The 16,939-nt window shown below is 41.7% G+C and overlaps 1 protein-coding gene across 1 annotated transcript in view; it reads right to left on the reverse strand.

Moving 5' to 3' along the window:
* Nucleotides 1-785: 785 nt before the first annotated feature.
* Nucleotides 786-16,939, reverse strand: part of COL22A1 (collagen type XXII alpha 1 chain) — a 54,762-nt gene continuing 38,608 nt past the window's right edge. Inside the window, exons 23-36 of the mRNA XM_066317439.1 lie at nt 16,845-16,898; nt 15,291-15,344; nt 13,905-13,958; nt 12,747-12,800; nt 11,661-11,714; nt 11,020-11,064; nt 10,042-10,095; nt 8,981-9,034; nt 7,166-7,219; nt 4,650-4,721; nt 2,999-3,034; nt 2,032-2,076; nt 1,568-1,747; nt 786-812 (exon numbers count right to left, since the gene is read on the reverse strand). Coding sequence (XP_066173536.1) covers nt 786-812; nt 1,568-1,747; nt 2,032-2,076; nt 2,999-3,034; nt 4,650-4,721; nt 7,166-7,219; nt 8,981-9,034; nt 10,042-10,095; nt 11,020-11,064; nt 11,661-11,714; nt 12,747-12,800; nt 13,905-13,958; nt 15,291-15,344; nt 16,845-16,898 — 837 coding nt within the window. The remainder of the gene's footprint in view (nt 813-1,567; nt 1,748-2,031; nt 2,077-2,998; nt 3,035-4,649; nt 4,722-7,165; nt 7,220-8,980; nt 9,035-10,041; nt 10,096-11,019; nt 11,065-11,660; nt 11,715-12,746; nt 12,801-13,904; nt 13,959-15,290; nt 15,345-16,844; nt 16,899-16,939) is intronic.

Genomic DNA, 16,939 nt, shown 5'->3' on the forward strand with positions numbered 1-16,939 from the left:
GAAAGGTTTTAGTGTAGCCAGGCTCTTGCTTTCGCAAACATACAAAAGACAATTGTAGCTACATTTAAACAATAAACCATTTTCAAGCTGCAAGATCAATTTGTTTTTTTATAAATCAGAAAGTGAGATGTTCCACCTGAAATACAGTTTTCATTTTTTCTGGCTAAAATTATTTTTTGCATTTCTGCCCATTTTGAAAATAGTTCTGGTCTACCTAATGACTGCATTCTTTCGTGTTTCAGCTGCTTGCAAAAGTGTAGCTTTTCCCTCACACTTACTTTTTTTAACATACAAGGATGCAGTTGTGTTCTTTATGTTTAAGAAAGCCTAGTGAGCTCTTCTGAGTCAGAAGTTATTCTTCAATTAAAAAATGGTATTTTATTAAATAGCTAAGTGCCATTTCAGTTTTAATCAATAGCATTGCAGATAAATACAGAGTTAGTCTATTTGCTGCCTCCTTCCTGGCACAAATTTTCCATGAGAAAAAGATGTATTGCTAGTGACAAAAGGAACAATTTTGTCATTAAGTACTAAGCATTTTTGATGGCTCTTAGTGTATATCCCACTAAGTAAACATAATTGTGGAGCTTATTTTAAAAGCTTACAAATTATCTTTTCAAGTTTTAACCCTATTAGCTAAATTAAGTTTCCATAATCATCACTTGATTTCACACACAAAAAAACGTTTTGTCTAAAATTTTGTCAGCTTTTACAACAGAGAGTATTCTCTGTTTATTCTCCTCTGAGATGATCTCTAATGCATCCCCAGAATGGGCACAGTGGTTTCACTGCTGTTGGTAGCTTTTCTCATTCTGCAACATAAACCACCCTCAGGCATTCTCAGTAGTGAGATTGTTTCCCAACAGGGGGGAGGAAAAAGAAAAAAAGAGGGAGAACATTAAACAAAAATAGTATTTCATGAATTCTGATGAGCTGACTCCAGGATTTCCAGGAATAGAGTGGTGACCTTTCCAGGGCTCAGCATTTTGTCTCTCGTAACAACCAGCAGCAGAGGAAGGTGTTAGTCCTCTGCATGAAGCAATATACATTATTGCCCTTACAGAAAGAATCTTTTTTAGACTCCTGTCATGGAGTACATGGGGTACATGGCATTCATACTCCTGCCATGGCCACCATCACAGGACCTGATTGAGGCATTTAGGGGTAAAAGGTACCAGCCATGCTGACTATGGGTGTGGATTACTCAGGTCCCCTGAAGTGCAAGTCAACACCTCCACAAAGCCTTCCCCAACTTCCATCCATGGAAGTGTCCAAGGCCAGGTTGGACAGAGCTTGGAGCTGCCTGGTCTAGTGGAAAGTGTTCCTGTCCATGTCAGGGAGTTGGAACGAAATAGTCTTTAAGGTTTCTTCTAACCCAAACCACTCTGTGATGCTATAACTCCCTGAGATGTGCTACAGCTCCTGTTTTTATGGGTATCAAGAGCTTAAGACACTGCTATCATGACACGCTCCTGCTCCAGTTTCTGTCAGCCTCAATGTACTCTGAGACACTTTTCTGATTCCTGTGGCAGGAAAACTCTACAAAGCCTTTCTCTGGCAACCTTACCCTTGGTCCTGGAAATCCTGGCTGTCCTGGAGGACCGGGAGGTCCAACTTGCCCAGTGTCTCCTGGAGGTCCGTGGGGACCCATCAGTCCTGGGTGGCCCTTATGACCAGGTATCCCGGGATCACCTGGTGGACCCTTTTCTCCTTGAGGGCCTTTTTCACCTTTGATGCCAGGATCACCCTAAGTGAAAAGAAGGACATGACCACCACAAAATAAGAGGCAAACTTCTGATTTCCAAACACAGAGAAACACTCACAGCTGAGCTGGCACAGTTGCCGAGTACAACATCTGGTGCACTACAAATGATCTACAAATTATTAGTGACAGAGAATGATTAAAAAGAGACCTGGGAGACTAGGAAGCACTGGCTTCAGTTTTAAATGACCTCTGCCCCCAGCCCCTAACTCAAAATAGCTCTCTTTATTTCAACATAATGAAATAACTAGTAATGTTCTCCAACTTACTCTCTCTCCTTTGGAGCCAATGGCACCATGTTTCCCTGGTGTGCCCTGAAACAAAATGAAGGCAAACATAGAAGAACCATGCCTAATAACAGTAAATAGTGAAACATATGCCTTTGTAATGATTCCTGTGACCCGAAGAAAATTTATTTCCATGACAGCCCCACAGTTGTTTCCTGAGAGCTTTCTCTTTTGCTCTCAATTACTGACAATTAAAGTGAGAGAAAGGAAAAAAAAAAAAAAAAAAAAAAAAAAAAAAAAAAAAAAAAAAAAAAAAAAAAAAAAGGCATGACGAGCAGGTTGAGGGGGGTTGAGGGGGGTGATCCTTCCCCTCCACTCCCCTTTGGTGAGACCCCACCTAGAGTGCTGTGTCCAGTTCTGGTGCCAGAATATAAGCAAGGACATGAACCTGTTAGACCAAGTTCAGATGAGGCTATGAAGATGCTCAGAGGGCTGGAGCATCTCTGCTGTGGACTCAGGCTGAGAGGGCTGGGTTTGTTCAGCCTGAAGAAGAGAAGGTTATGGGGGAACCTTAGAGTCCTTTCCAGTAATAAAATGGGGTTTATAAGAGAAATGAGGATGAACTTTTTTGTCAGGGTATCACTACTTTTTTGTAGTGATAGAACAACAGGTAAATGGCTTCAGAATCAGAGAGGGTGATATTTGGTAGAAATTTTTCACTGTGAGAGTGGTGAGGCACTGGGACAGGTTGTCTAGAGAAGTTGTGGATGTCCCATCTCTGGAACAGTTCAAGGTGAAGTTGAATGGGGCTCTGAGTAACCTGGTTTAGTGGAAGGTGTCTCTGCCCCTGGCAGAGTAGGTGGAAATAGATGATATTTAAGATCCCTTCCAATCCAAATTATTCTATGAGAAATAAAACCCCCAGTTTGTTGGAACCCTGGCAACACCCTTGATGATTTTTGTCCTGTGACACCAGCCCTATATTGAAACAACTGGGAATTTCTCTTACCTCTTTCCCAGGAGGACCTTTCTCTCCTGGTTCTCCCTAAAGACACAGAGAAAGTAGGTTTAGCATTGCACTGGAGGAGCTGGAAGAGAGACTCCACCTAATAACCACAAGTCTTGCTCTGTGTTAACAACACAAGTTTTCTTCTACACAGTAGCAGATTTGTATGATTTATCCTTATCCTACTGCTATTGGTCATTCCTGGATAGACACATCCTACTTAGAAAGCATTTTTAGTGAATTTGTATCCCATGTAAACATAAATAACATGAAGTAATTTCTAACAAACCAGCTCAGGGCAGATGTTTCACTGAAACTGTGTTCCTGCCTTCAATATACTTTGTTCCTTTTTCTTACCAACAATTCTCAAAGCTTCAAACACTTTATATTGTGTTGTTTAACTTTAGGAGCACCAGCATTATACCCATAAGAGTCTGAAGATGCAAATGAAGTAAATTTTGTAGGTAGAAGTACCATATTGTATTACATCAGCTGGAAAAACACATACAGAGACAGTTGATAAAGGAATTTTAATTCTAAGTGCTCACCTGTTCTTTCAGAATTTTAATAAATAATCTCAATTTGAACAAGCACCCTCGTAGAATTTATATGTATATATTTAAATCCTTTTCTCTGTGTTTATAACATGATAATTAGACAATACAGTTTCCATTTAAGTATTTAAATGAAAAAAAAATCACTGCAGATAAAGAAAAATTAACATTAAACTTGTTGCTGAAATTCTGGCCACTTTCTCATATCATGTATAGAAAAAATAATCTTTCTGTTTGCAGCCAACACACATCATCATATCTATAATATGCATGCAGGTGGCATTTTCTCCTGGAAATGTAACATCTTCAGCTGTGTTAGCATCCATACACATATACATGAGAAATGGAACTAATCAGAGCTGTGTGATCCAAATTAGGCTGCAGTAAACTCACTCAAGTTTTCCTAAGGATCATTTCAGTGTTAAATGGCCAGCATGTTTGCTGCTTAAAATTAATTGTCTGGAGAAATATTTCTTTCTCTTCTTTTCGTCCAAAAGCTCCCTCTCAAATTATAAAATAAAATATTAAAAAATACAGAAAGGGAAAAAGAACCATCCCGTGGAAGATTCAGCTCTGCTAGAGACACACAAAAATCTTTTAAATCTCATTTTTTGTCACAACAAATATATCAAACAACAACAACAACAACAAAAACCCACCACCACCACCAACAAAACAAACAAACAAACAAAACCCCAACAACAACCAAAAAACCTAGCATTCACTTTTCTCATCCTTCCAGTGGAATTTATCGATTTTTACTCACCTTAAAAGGTCTAAAGATTTCGGATTCTGCTACTATGATATTCTAATGGGTATAGTATAATATTAGATATTATTTATTATTTCAGATCCCTTTGGGATATACATGAATGCTTTAATTGCAATGTACCTCTGTTGCTGGCAACAAAGGAATTTCCCTCAGAATAGCAAATATCAGAATTATTATCAAATATCAGTATTATTATCTGGATTTGTCAGATCTTCTGCTTCTGTTTTTTTTTTTTTTCACCTAACTAAAGATGACCATGTCTCATCTTCCTGTCTAACATTTAAAATCAGGTAAAGAGAAGATCTAATCCATCCCCAGACATACTTACAGGTGGTCCTCGGGGTCCTATAAAGCCAGGGAGTCCTGGGCTGCCCGTTTCTCCTTTATTTCCTTTGGGACCCTTAGGACAGAAACGAGACAGACACTAGCAGTCCTTTCCCCAACACCTCCTTACCAGAGCATTCATTTACAGACATACTGGAACTGGGAAATGTTACTTTAGCTGCAGCACTCCCAAAACTGACAAGGAAAACCAAAGTATTTTAGAAAAGCAGGTTGCACGCACCGTGGTTGCCTTATTAATAAGCTATGGAGGGTGCCTGGGAGAAGATGAAAAGGAAGGGACAATTATGGCAGGGGCAGAAGGTGTGTTCCCTGGTTGATGTGGTGTCACATGGTTTATAGGGGGTGTTGAGAGTGGAAATGCTGTGATAGGTGATGACAGGAAAACAGTGCAGGTGGTCATAGTGCTCCAACCCAAGAATACAACCAACAGACAGCTACAGGGCTTCTCCTTTGCCTTTATTTCCAGATTAAATTTATAAAATGTCTGTCTTTCACTTATCTCTTGTGATATTCTGTCAAACTGTCTCTTTTTCCTAGCAGATCAGGGCAGTTGAAGTGACAGTTCACGACACAGAGCTGTTTCATGCACACTTCTGATGTGGTTTTAACTCTCAGTTTAACCTTTATTTTCAGAACTTTGTCCCCTGGTTTTTCACCTCAGAACATAGCCCTTTTTCTTCTTAAAACAAAACTCATGCAAAATGAGCACCAATGAGCCTGACAGGCACAAAGCACATGGATTTGGGGTGTGCAACTTGCCCTGGAGACTTCAGGGGCTGGACTGTGTTGCCGTGTGTGGGCCTAAGCATGAGCAAGTGTGAACTGTGATGGGCACTGTCAAACAGCAAATGCAAAGGGAGAAGGCTCCTGGCAGGTTTTACCTTGTGATTACAAGTCAGCAATGGTGAAGGTGGAAAAAGCATTACCCTTATCACCATAACCTTCCTCACCTTCCTTTTTTTCAAAATAGAAATATAAAATATTGGCTTGTCACACCACACTGTGAAGGAAATTAGTGCATTTCAAAATAAATGGATTTATGTACCGCACAAGGAGACACTTCCCATAATAACCTTCATGAAAAGGAGAGGATTCATTTTAATGACAGACAAAGATAATGATGAGATGACTGTCTGTTCTGCTGACCAACACTGTCTCATTGTTTCCCCTTCCTCATCCATCTGACTTTATCCTTTTTCAATCTCCTATGTTATTTTTGGACTCTAAATCCTCTGGAGAAAAGGCAGCTGTGGTGCTGTTTGTGCAGGAAGCTGCCTGGTGAGTCCCTGGGTCACATCAGATAGGTACAGTGATAACACTATGATGATTAAAATAATAATCCCCCACTTGGCATTCACAAGGCATCTCAAAGCCACAGAGACCTGATAAAGACCCCAAAGGTAAAAAAAAAAAACAACCAAAACAAACAGTGATAGGAATTGGGAACAGGGGTGGGTGTAACAAAAAAGAAGAAAAGAAGTTTGCAATTGAAAGGATCCATGGGGCAAGAAGCAATGGCAATGGCAGCACTCCCGTGAAGGTAAGAGGAGCTTATGTCAAGGACAAAAAGCCTGTGGCAATTATTGTTTGATGCAGAAAGGCTCTCAGACTGCACCCCCTGTCCCACTTCCCCAGACAGAAAGGTGGTATTTGCTTCTCTGAGACATCCCTGCAGATGCTTGATCAGGGCACACGTCTGTGTGGCTGGGGTGGCTATATGACTTTGCAAGGGTCACAGAGAGGAAAGTCCTGCAGCAGCTTTTCACATTCCTCCTCCTCTGCCTTTGTTTCCCTATTAATCCAACAGTCCAGCAAGCTGTACTGTCTCTGTGGGCAAAAAGAGGAAAGCCCTGCATGGTGATAGATGCTACTGGGCACAATGGAATATTTGCATAGATTTGTTGAATTGTGGATGATTTACAGCAATACAACAGAGGGAAAAACACAAAAAAACAACCTAACCACCAGCTCGTCACTGTCCTTCTTACAGCTCTTCATTTCCAAGCTGTTCTTCCCCACAGGATGGCCTCAGGGGAGTTTCATTATGCTTCCTGATCCTGGTTTACTGCCCACTGTCTGTTCTTCCATCAAGTGCCTGCGAGGATTTTTCTGCCGCCACTATTCCTCAATGGCAGCCTGCCAACTCCCTGAGGCCCTCTCCTTCCTTGTGACAACTCTCTGCTGGCTGCACGCTCTCTGCTTGGCAAAATTAAATCTACTGGTGAAGATGAGGTATGCCAATCTTTTTTCCATGCTACGCAATCAATCATTTTCATTTTCTGTGAACACTTAACTTTCTCTGGGAAAAGTGATGACCCAGCTAGCATCTCAATTCCAGGAACGTAGCCAAACCCTCTTCAAAGTTGTGGCCAGCCAGTGATTTTCAGATCTTCAGACATGGAAACCTCAGGGATGGTAACCAGCTACACATAATCCACTCCACCTACACTTCATCAGTCACCTCACTTGGCTGCATGAGTTTCCCTTTGTGGTACTTACTGGGATACCTGCTGGGCCAGGTTCTCCTGCAGCTCCAGGCACTCCATTCTTTCCCTGTGTCAAAAGAAAAAAGGTTAGTGAGGTAATCCATGCTACAACTAGAAATATCCAGCTACTCCTACATCAGCAGGGATTTCTTTAGCATTGTTCAGTCTCCTCTCCTGACAGACTGTGAAGTATCTTATTTCCAAATGACCTCACAGCTTCTGCATCCCTGATTGCATGGCTGACCTCAGGAAAAAATTGAGTGGACCTAAATCCACAGGCCTGAGGAGGACCAAAACAGCATTTCTTCTCCTTTCCTTTACCCTTGTCCTTTTCATAACCAGCATCCTTCTGGATGGATGGAGACACCTCCTGTGGCTGGTCCAAGTCATCACTGTTCAGACAAGACTCTTTAATCATCCCCTTTTTAGAGGAATGGAGAAAAAAACTTGTTCTAAAGTTTTGAAGCATTTGATATTTACCCAACACCAGACAACTCAGAACGAGCCAAAACATCCTGTAAAGGGACTTGTTTCTAACTGTTCCTTAAGAAAGCAGCTGAGATGATCATCTACAAAGTTTGGTGAGATGAAAGTTTATGCTCTTCTTATCTCAATTCACCATGCAGAGCTGTTTTTCCCTGCACTGGGGTTGATCATAAAGACCAGCCTGTCAATATTCAAAATTATGCCTCACACTCATTTTTAGATAAAAAAAAAAAAAAAAGAAGAGGAAGAACTAGAGAAACTAATACTTGGCCCTCCAAAATCCCAAGTATCTGTTCTGCAAAGAAGAATATGGCCTGGAGTTCTGATATTTTCCATCTCTTCAAATATTTTTACACACTGCTAGTGTTGTGCAGGGGCATGACACGTTAGTGAGTGATGCCAGCAGTACAGAAGTAATGGGATAAATTATGAGGTAGACACAGGAGGTCTCCTTATGTTCCTGCAGTCTAATCTAAAAACCCCAACCCCACCCCCAGCTTGAAGGCACCTCCTGCTCCAACTCCTGGCATTCCTGAGTCAGCATTTTTTACCCCCCTGATCATACTGTAGAATCTGTTTCACTACCAGGTACTAAGAAGGAAAGGAACTCACTCATTGCAACACACTAAAAATGTGCCTTGGTTCAACAACGGAGATCTCGATTCAGATTTCATAAGGATTAATTTCAAAGACAGAATTTTAAACCATTAGAAATTAATAAAAGTAATTTCTGAGCCATCATAAATGAGACTTTTTGAAATGTCAACTAGATTTCTATTTCTCCACTGAAGCTGTAGTAAAACAGTACATGTGAAAAGTATCACAACTTGGACTCCACAAAACTCAGCCTGGGCACCCACAGTGAGTGTCTGCCCTTGAAACGTGAGACCATGTGAGAAGTGAGTAGGATCCCAGAGGCAGGACAGAAATATGAGTATTTCTGACTCTGCAGTCCTGACAGAATCCATTGAACTGTTCTTCCCATTCTTCAGCAACCATCAGTCCCTTGCACTATTATAAGTCTTCATCAGTTTCTAGCAATATCATTCTAATTTATCTTTCTGAAAGGCAAAGTGTTTTAATCAAATATGGTCTGAATCTTTCTAAACTCTCTTCTTTCAAGTTCTGGACTACAGGACATTCCCACCACACACAATGTCCCATCCCTGGAAGTTTTCAAGGCTGGGCTGGATGGGGGTCTGAGAGAGTTGGTTTAGTGGGTGGCATTCTTTTCTATGGAAAAGGATTAGAACTACATTATCTTTAATGTTCCTTGCCATCCAAACCAGTCTATGAACTGTTATGTACCTCTAGAAATGGCTTGTCAGGGGAGAAAACTCACCGGCTGCCCTCGGAGTCCTCGAGGACCCTGTGGTCCTATGGGACCAGGATCACCCTGAGAGGAAGAAAAGTATTCTGGTGAGTAAGAAAGATCTGACATGGAGGCAAGTGAACAAACGTTTTAAAATATTCCTGCTAAATTACACTGTTCACATATTAGGGGAAACAGGATTAAAGGAGTCTCACTGCTCCCTTTCAGTTATTTATGAAGAAGACCAAACCTTTGAATTTTAAACACCTATCACTAAATGCAGCCTGATTACAGGCAGAAACCATTTCTGCCAGGTTATTATCAGATTATCTTAAAGCTGTATTTTTTAGGGACAGAGATTCTCTGATATTTCTCAAGAATTGACAAGTCTGTTCTCTCTTCAGGGAAACTTCACAGCTGCTTCCATCTTCTCTGAGGGGTTCCTTTTTGTCTGCCTTACATTTTGCTTTGGAGGATACCATTTACAGCACACCAGTTTTCGGTGACACAGGGGGATGCAAATGAGAAGCCACTTCTCCAGGTCCCATGGCAGAGGCACATCAGCTGCTCAGAACAGTGCTTGGCAGCTGCTGCAGGATCCCACATCAGCTGCACCCTCCCAGGACTTTGTCATATCACTACACTTGACACTAATCATGCCAGGGGAACTGTTTGTACCATCTTTCTTCCCTTTGAGCAGCAGCAACTTATTCCATAGGTATTTTACAGACTTCAGTGGAGCGACACACACAGTCTGATACAGCTGGTGGGACCTGCAGAGCAAAGCACTGCTCAGAGATGGGTGCCAGAAGACAGGTCCATGGCTACCAAGCACAGCCTGGGCTTCACACAATGCTGCTGTCCCTGCTTATCCAAAGATATATCTGACATTTTATTGCCAGCAGCTGAGCAGTGACAAAGGCCCTCTAATTCTTTGTTTCCCCCTAATGATCTTTGCACAAATCATTCCCTGCAGTAATTCAACCTTTATTGAAGTTCTTGCAGCTGTTTCAGGTCAGGGTCACTGTGAATTAAAATTTTCATTTGTCAGAGAGAAGGAGATTAATTTCTGCTCAAAATGGTTCACTTACATCCTTTCCTGGTGGGCCCTCACGACCAGCAGGACCCATCACACCTGGCTCCCCCTGCAATTCAGCAAAAAGGGAAGAGAGATCAGCTCAAGGTCAAATTCAGACCAGTATCACCACTGTAAGTGGTGTGGGGTTTCTGCAATGTGTGACTGAGCTCAGTGAACACTTTTTTAAAGCCAGCAAGAGCCTCGTTCATCTTACATGACATGCAGCTTATAAAAATAACTCAGAAACATCTCCTGTAAGTGATGCACAAGGCAGTGCTCTGCTTTCCAGCAAATAATTTGCTGCTGCAGGCACTGAAAAGCACCAACACATTCATGATACAGAAGCTATCATAATGAGGAAGAGATGAGGATCTCCAGCACTGGATTTTTCACATAAGCTTCTGCAAGCAGAGAATTTTATTTCCCTGTAAAAAAGGCAGAATTAGGTGGAAGAACATTCAGTTTTGTAGTCCCCCTTTTACACCAAGGAGGTCCAAGCAGAGTGGAGAAAAACTTTTCATGCAGGACTTGGGGTTTGGCTTTTATGACCCACAAGTAACTAAGTCAAAGGGACATTTCGGTTCACTTTTCTGTAAGTTTTATACTTGAACTTATTTTGCACTTCTTCAGTATTTGTGGAAGAGAGTTAGTACTTGTCCAACAAGTGCAGTAGGGTTCCTCACTTTGTCAGCCTGTTTACCAGAAGGATGTGGTATGGAGGCATCCTGGAGACTTCTTCACAAAGGACTATCTCAAAGGGAGCATCAAAGGATTAAATTTTACCAGCTGCCTCACCTTCCCCAGAATCAGAAGTTCAGCAGAGAGAATGAAGACAGCTGCTATAATTTTTGTGCCACAGAAGTGGCCCATGGAATCTTAGTTGAAAATCCACATGAAACATTGTCATAATTTTTACTTTCTGCCTGAGAAAGGGCAACTTCAATTCCCACTCTTTCTCCAAAGGATTGTGTATGAGGTACCTGTTACTTACCCGGGGACCTGGGGGACCTGAATCTCCTCTCTGTCCTTTGAAACCCTACACAAGGGAATGAAATCAATAATTATCCATCACCCTGATGCAGGAAGCACTAAGAAAACTATAGCTTGAATGTTTATTTAATAACTTTTCCAGTTTTGCCAAAAGTTACTAGGGACTGGTCAGCAACAGCAGCTGTGTCCCAGGGAGTAATTCGGCAGGGCCACATCACAGGAAAAGCTTTCCATAGCTCCTTAAGCTGTAAAACCAAGGCTGTGGTCTGTGTATCCCTGGTGTGCCCAGCCAATCTATTATTTAACCCTAAACTTTACTGCCCCCACTCTTTCAGAGGATGTGTAACAGAACACAAGGGTTACAGCTGTGACTTCTGGTGAGGGGGCTGTCATGAGGTTACATGCCTTAATTTCTAGATAAGATTTTTACTCTTCTCCACATTTGAAGGATTCAGAAATGTCTGTGTTCTACTTTTGTTGCTTATTTATGTACTTCATTTAGTCACAATGCCACGATGGTTATATGTTTGCATATACTGATGCATATGTTTGCATCAGTAAAGAACCTCATTTGTCCAAGAAATGCTCCTTGACTACAGCACAGGGGGTTGAGTGGGTGGGACCCTTCAGAGCAGCACCCACCGGCAATCCTCGGGCACCCTCCCGGCCTGGGAGCCCTTGTTCTCCAGGCTTTCCCTGTGGGAAACAATAATGCTCATGTTAGAGAGAGCCCCAGGTCCCTCTCACTGTTGTTGAAAACTTCCCACTCCTCTCCCTCAGACATAACATCACTGAAAACTGAGTGCCCAGGGTTTGTCCAGCAGAGTCTGAGTTTGCAAGGAGAGCAGCAGGGACAGACATTCCCAAACATACCTGCACTGTCACCTGCACTCTGAGGTGCTGAGGCATTTTACAGCTCTGGACTGGTGCAAGTTGGCAGTGTCAGAGCTGCACCAATATCTAATCAGCACATGCGAAATCAGCATCTGCACACAGAAATGGGGTGGTTTGGTGCAAACACAAACTATCTCCAGCTGTTGTGACAAGCACTGCTCTATACTTAGCAGTTGTCCCAATGCCTGGGAACTTGGCTGTGCCCAGAACCACTGAGTCCCATTTGACAAGTCACAGAAAGAGGCTGGCAATGCCTGATACTTGAAGAACATTCTTCATGTAACACACACAGTTGCAAGAAATAACATTCACTGCCAAATTTACTAACATTGCCTTTTAGCTGACAACTTTGTGGCTCAGCTGTTTTCCCTCAGCAAATGCAAGTACAGACTAAACAGAGAAAATCAAATATAAACCCTCTAATTCTGGGCAACAGAACTGTCTCAGAGCAATCCAGAAAAAAGCTTCTTTAAAGACTCCTCCTCTAAACTTTTTATGCCCCATAAACTTCTATCAAAAGGATGGATCACTAGGTTTAATGTTACAAGACAACCTTCTTTCTCTGCAGTGTTTAAGACAGTTGTAAAAGTGGAGTCACTAAGTTTTAGTGTATTTATGGTAGTTGTAAAAGTAAAAGAACCCAGTTTCTTTTCAAGATTGCTCATGTGTCATGCCTATAAATCGCTCAAGACAATGCAATCCTTCTGGTGTTAAAAACAGATGTGCAAACAGGCTCCTTGTTCCCCCAAAGGAGTCCCCAGATAGGTAGCTCCAAAAACAACAATTGGATGAAGCTTCTGATTGCCTCAGCAAAACAGTTTTAAATTACATTACCGGCTCCCCCAGAGATCCTGGTTTGCCATCTTTGCCATCATTGCCAGCAATGCCCTGTTAAATGAAATGCAAAACAGGGTAAAGGGAATCAATAAGGAAGATTGATGGGGGTTTTGTCAGAGTGAAAACTCTGCTCATCATGACGTGCTTATGTTTGCCTAAATCTCCAAAACCCTCCCTACTTCTATAGCTCAGTCATAAACCTCTCCCTGCCACACTCCTGTAACAGCATAACCTCTTTCCCTTTCCAATATGACAATATTTCCCTTTCCAGCAAGACGAGCACTCCAACAATCTTAAATCAGGATTCTAAACCCACCTGTTATAAATCATTATAATGCCATTTTCTTCATTCAGGTAGGTACTGGTAGGCTACTTTACAGTAGAATTTATCTCTGGCTCTATCATTATGACAGATTAAAAACTCCCCAAATGTTGTACTGTTACATTTTCCAGAAGAGAGGAGTCTATGCTCAAGATGCACTTGAACCTGAGCCAGTGCAAAGGAAGCATTTTGACTGTGTGTAGCCCTGGTTCGTGCCTGACATGTTTTGGTTTTCTGAAATTCTTTTCCCAGGGAATTTTCTGTATACAAGAGAGGTGTTTTGGTAACTGTACCTATGTTTACATTCTTTCCCCTAGGAGGGACTTCTTGATCTCCCTCTGGTCTGACAAATGTGATTAAAGCAGTTTGTCTTTGTTTCACCAATCAAATTGGTCTGTGCAAAATAGTATAAAAGAGAAACACATCCCAAAAATAAAAGTCATTTTCAGCCTTCTGAAGTTGGAGTCTGTGTCATTGTAGTGTACAACAGCGTCATCTGTGAATTCAGATAAAGTCAATGTCCCAGCTTCTGAATCCCTGTGCCCTTACACTGGAGTTATAAGTTGTTTTCTGTGCTCTGTATAAGCGTACTTCTTTCCATGGGAAGACACATAGGGAGCAGTCTTGATTGACATTGTTATTAACATTTTGCTTTAAAGTGATCAAACACAGCATCCACACCGTCCTGGAGCAAGGACATTGCACCAGCATGACACTGCTACAGACCACGCATGGCTCTTAGTGCACCTCAGAATGTCATCTCTTTGTTTATGTACCTATGTGTGCACGAATAATTTAATGTATTGAATTGGAAGGAGCTTAATCACACTCACTGGAAGTCCAGGCAGCCCTGGTGGGCCCTGTGGACCTGGGGGACCATCCTTGCCCTGGAAAGAAAGAACAAATACTGAGGGTCAGACAAACTCCTCAGACGCTTCTGTCAGATGGAGATCTATCACATGTAGAGTCTGCCATGGGACAACTGTAAGAAGGTGGTCTTGTAGCCCATGTCACACAGTCTATGAAGTTTCCTTGAACTCCTTCTAGTTTGGAATGGATAGCTCTCTTTTCACATTAAAAAAAAAAAAAAAACAACCAATAACAACAACAACAAGTATTATCTATTAGTTCTTAGAAATAAAGAAAACACTGAAATCACTGGTAATTTTTTTCCTGAAGTTTAATTATATTTAATATTTCATCCTTAACTTTCTGGATGAGGTGTCCTGCCAGGAAGCAGATGTATATTGTATACCTTTTACGTGAGTAGCTATAAGAAGTGTCTTATGTCTGACCATCACAAGAAATCCCCTTACTCCACAGGACTGGATAATATCATCCCAGGTCTTTCACAGTGCCACAACTTTATCATCCATTTGAAATGGAATTTCAGCCAGCCTGGCCATCTTGTCTCTGGCCTCTCTGAGAATGCTCACTGATTCCAATCAGCCATCAGAAGGACCATCACTGTTTACTTATCATGAAGTTCAGGTTGTGAAATGGCTTTTCAGAAGACACCTTGTCCCTTAGGAAACCTCACTCTAGAAATTCATCATGGAATTACACAGTCTTAAACTCTTTCAGCTCAATAGAGGGCATTCTTCAGGGAAGGTTCATTTTTATCTTTTCAAACTGAAGCTATCATCAATCAGATCACCTGTCTCTCCCAGGGTTTTTTGACACATTACCATAAAGTAGCATCTGAAAACCCTTCAAATGAAACAGCAGTGTCAAAATTCTTCATGGGCTTCTCAAAGCTTACACCTGTACTGGTATTTTTGGAGGTGCCAGGAAATAGTGGCAGGCTCCAGCATCTCAGCAGTCTGTGCTGTGACATCCTTCAACAGGTTGCTGGTTATACTTTGATAATCCTCACACAAGGTTCAGATATTAGCCTGAGGTCATGAAGCATCCTAACAGATTTAGGAATCCTGTTCTGGAGGCTAAGAGATGTTAATGGCAAGGACAGACAGACAAGAGGGACAAAAACCTCCACAGAGGTCCCATGGGCTGGACTATCCTCCGGCTAACTTGGAATTTCATTTGGTGAGTAGAAAAAGTGCTAGAACAGTAATCTGTGATTATTTGTGGAGGTTCTACTTGCAGGCTGAATATTTTGGGGAGCTTTCAAAGGACATTACATGGATGCCAGTTCAGCTTTACTTCAGAGAGCCAAACCTAGGTGAAGCCACGAGTCAAGCACAGAGCTTAGAGCTTACCATGTCTCCTGGGTTTCCTGCTGGTCCTATTGGTCCTGGTGCCCCATCTGATCCCTAAACAAAACAAAGCAGAAACAACTTGAATGATTAATACATTTTGTATGTTTGTCAACACATTCCCTATCACAGCTGGCAACTCTGGAGCTTTCTTTAATCACTCAGCTCAACATTCATTCCATTTCTTCATTCATCACTAAAAAGCAGCCTTTGCACTCAGTCAGCCTCCAAAGCAAGAAACAGTCAGATATTTCAGTTTGGTCTTGGCTCTTCCTTCTGAAATCAGGGGACAAAATAGGAAAAAGGCAATCATGACAAAAATAGCACTGAAGAACAGCAATTATGGGAGAATAGAAATTATGAAGCACACTCTGTGGCGGGGAAACTCCTGGAGTCACAAGTCAATGCAGACAGAGGGAAAAGTCCGCAAAAGCTGAAGAACATAATTGTCTAGGGGACATCACATTTTGCTCTGTTTTGACAGGCTCAGTTCTACTTTGCACTTTTCCTTTGGCTGTTCAGGAGGTCTCATATGACAAATTTAAGTGTTTTAATCCTACTGGTACAGCTCTGTAGTTGTAGCAGTATTAGGTTAATAGAGACACAGAAAATGTGTCTGTTATTAAGTTCTCCTAAAATAACGATCATAGGAGCTCAAAGCAAGTCCATGTGTTGTCCCAGCAGCAAAGAATCCAACATCCTTTAGGCACTGCTACCATCTGAATATGGAATTTTATTCTAATCCCCCTTTTCTGGTATGTCCTCTCATTTAGTCAGTGCAATGTGAATTCAGGCTGTGCTGATTCCCAGAACAGATGAAGGTGGCACACCCTCAGCACAGCAGAGACAAACTGCATTGTAAGCAGCAATATGAGCAGTGATGACTCTGGGCAATGAAAGGTGGTTTGGAGAGAAAAGTCCTTGACCCAGGAAAAAATTCCCAGACTTGAAGAAAGCAAAGCAGAGACACCACCAGCAGGAGAGCCAGGTGATTTCAGCCCTAATTCTGCATTATCATCCCTTTTTAAATACAAAGAAGCATAATTTTATTCATGGAGAGGACAGAACTAAGAATGAGAAGAACTGTGATGGAGAGGGACATGTAAGAAGCCTTTTAATTTAAAAGTAACTCACACAACATCAAAATTGGAGAAAATCCAGTCTCATACCATTGTGTAAAATTGAGAACTAAAATGCTCTTAGATCTGCTAGTTCTAGACTAACAACTTATTCCACATACAGGAAAGCACCTATGCATGTACTAAATAGTCCCTATGGAAGAGTTTTCATCATCATCTTTGTGTTGTATAAAGAGAGCAATTGAAGCTTAGCAACAATTTACAGAATCAGTTGAAGCAATCAGTGGAAAGGGGCCAATGTATTAAATAGCAATTACCATGACAGAGGAACTCTATCACACTCATGGGATCATTAGGAACTCACTGGAAAATGCAAATTCAATGCACAGATGGGATTGGTACTTTCCACCACATGGAGCTTGCAACACCCTTTATTAGCAAGAAACTACAGGACCATCTCTGTAACAGAGGAACTTACAGGTGGACCAGGGTTTCCAGGAGCCCCTGAGAAGCCAGGCATTCCAGGGTGGCCCTGCAAAATGAAAACAGAGACTTTCTTTAGGCATTAGTCAC

This window comes from Sylvia atricapilla, chromosome 1 (assembly GCF_009819655.1).
Source record: "Sylvia atricapilla isolate bSylAtr1 chromosome 1, bSylAtr1.pri, whole genome shotgun sequence".
NCBI lineage: Eukaryota > Metazoa > Chordata > Aves > Passeriformes > Sylviidae > Sylvia > Sylvia atricapilla.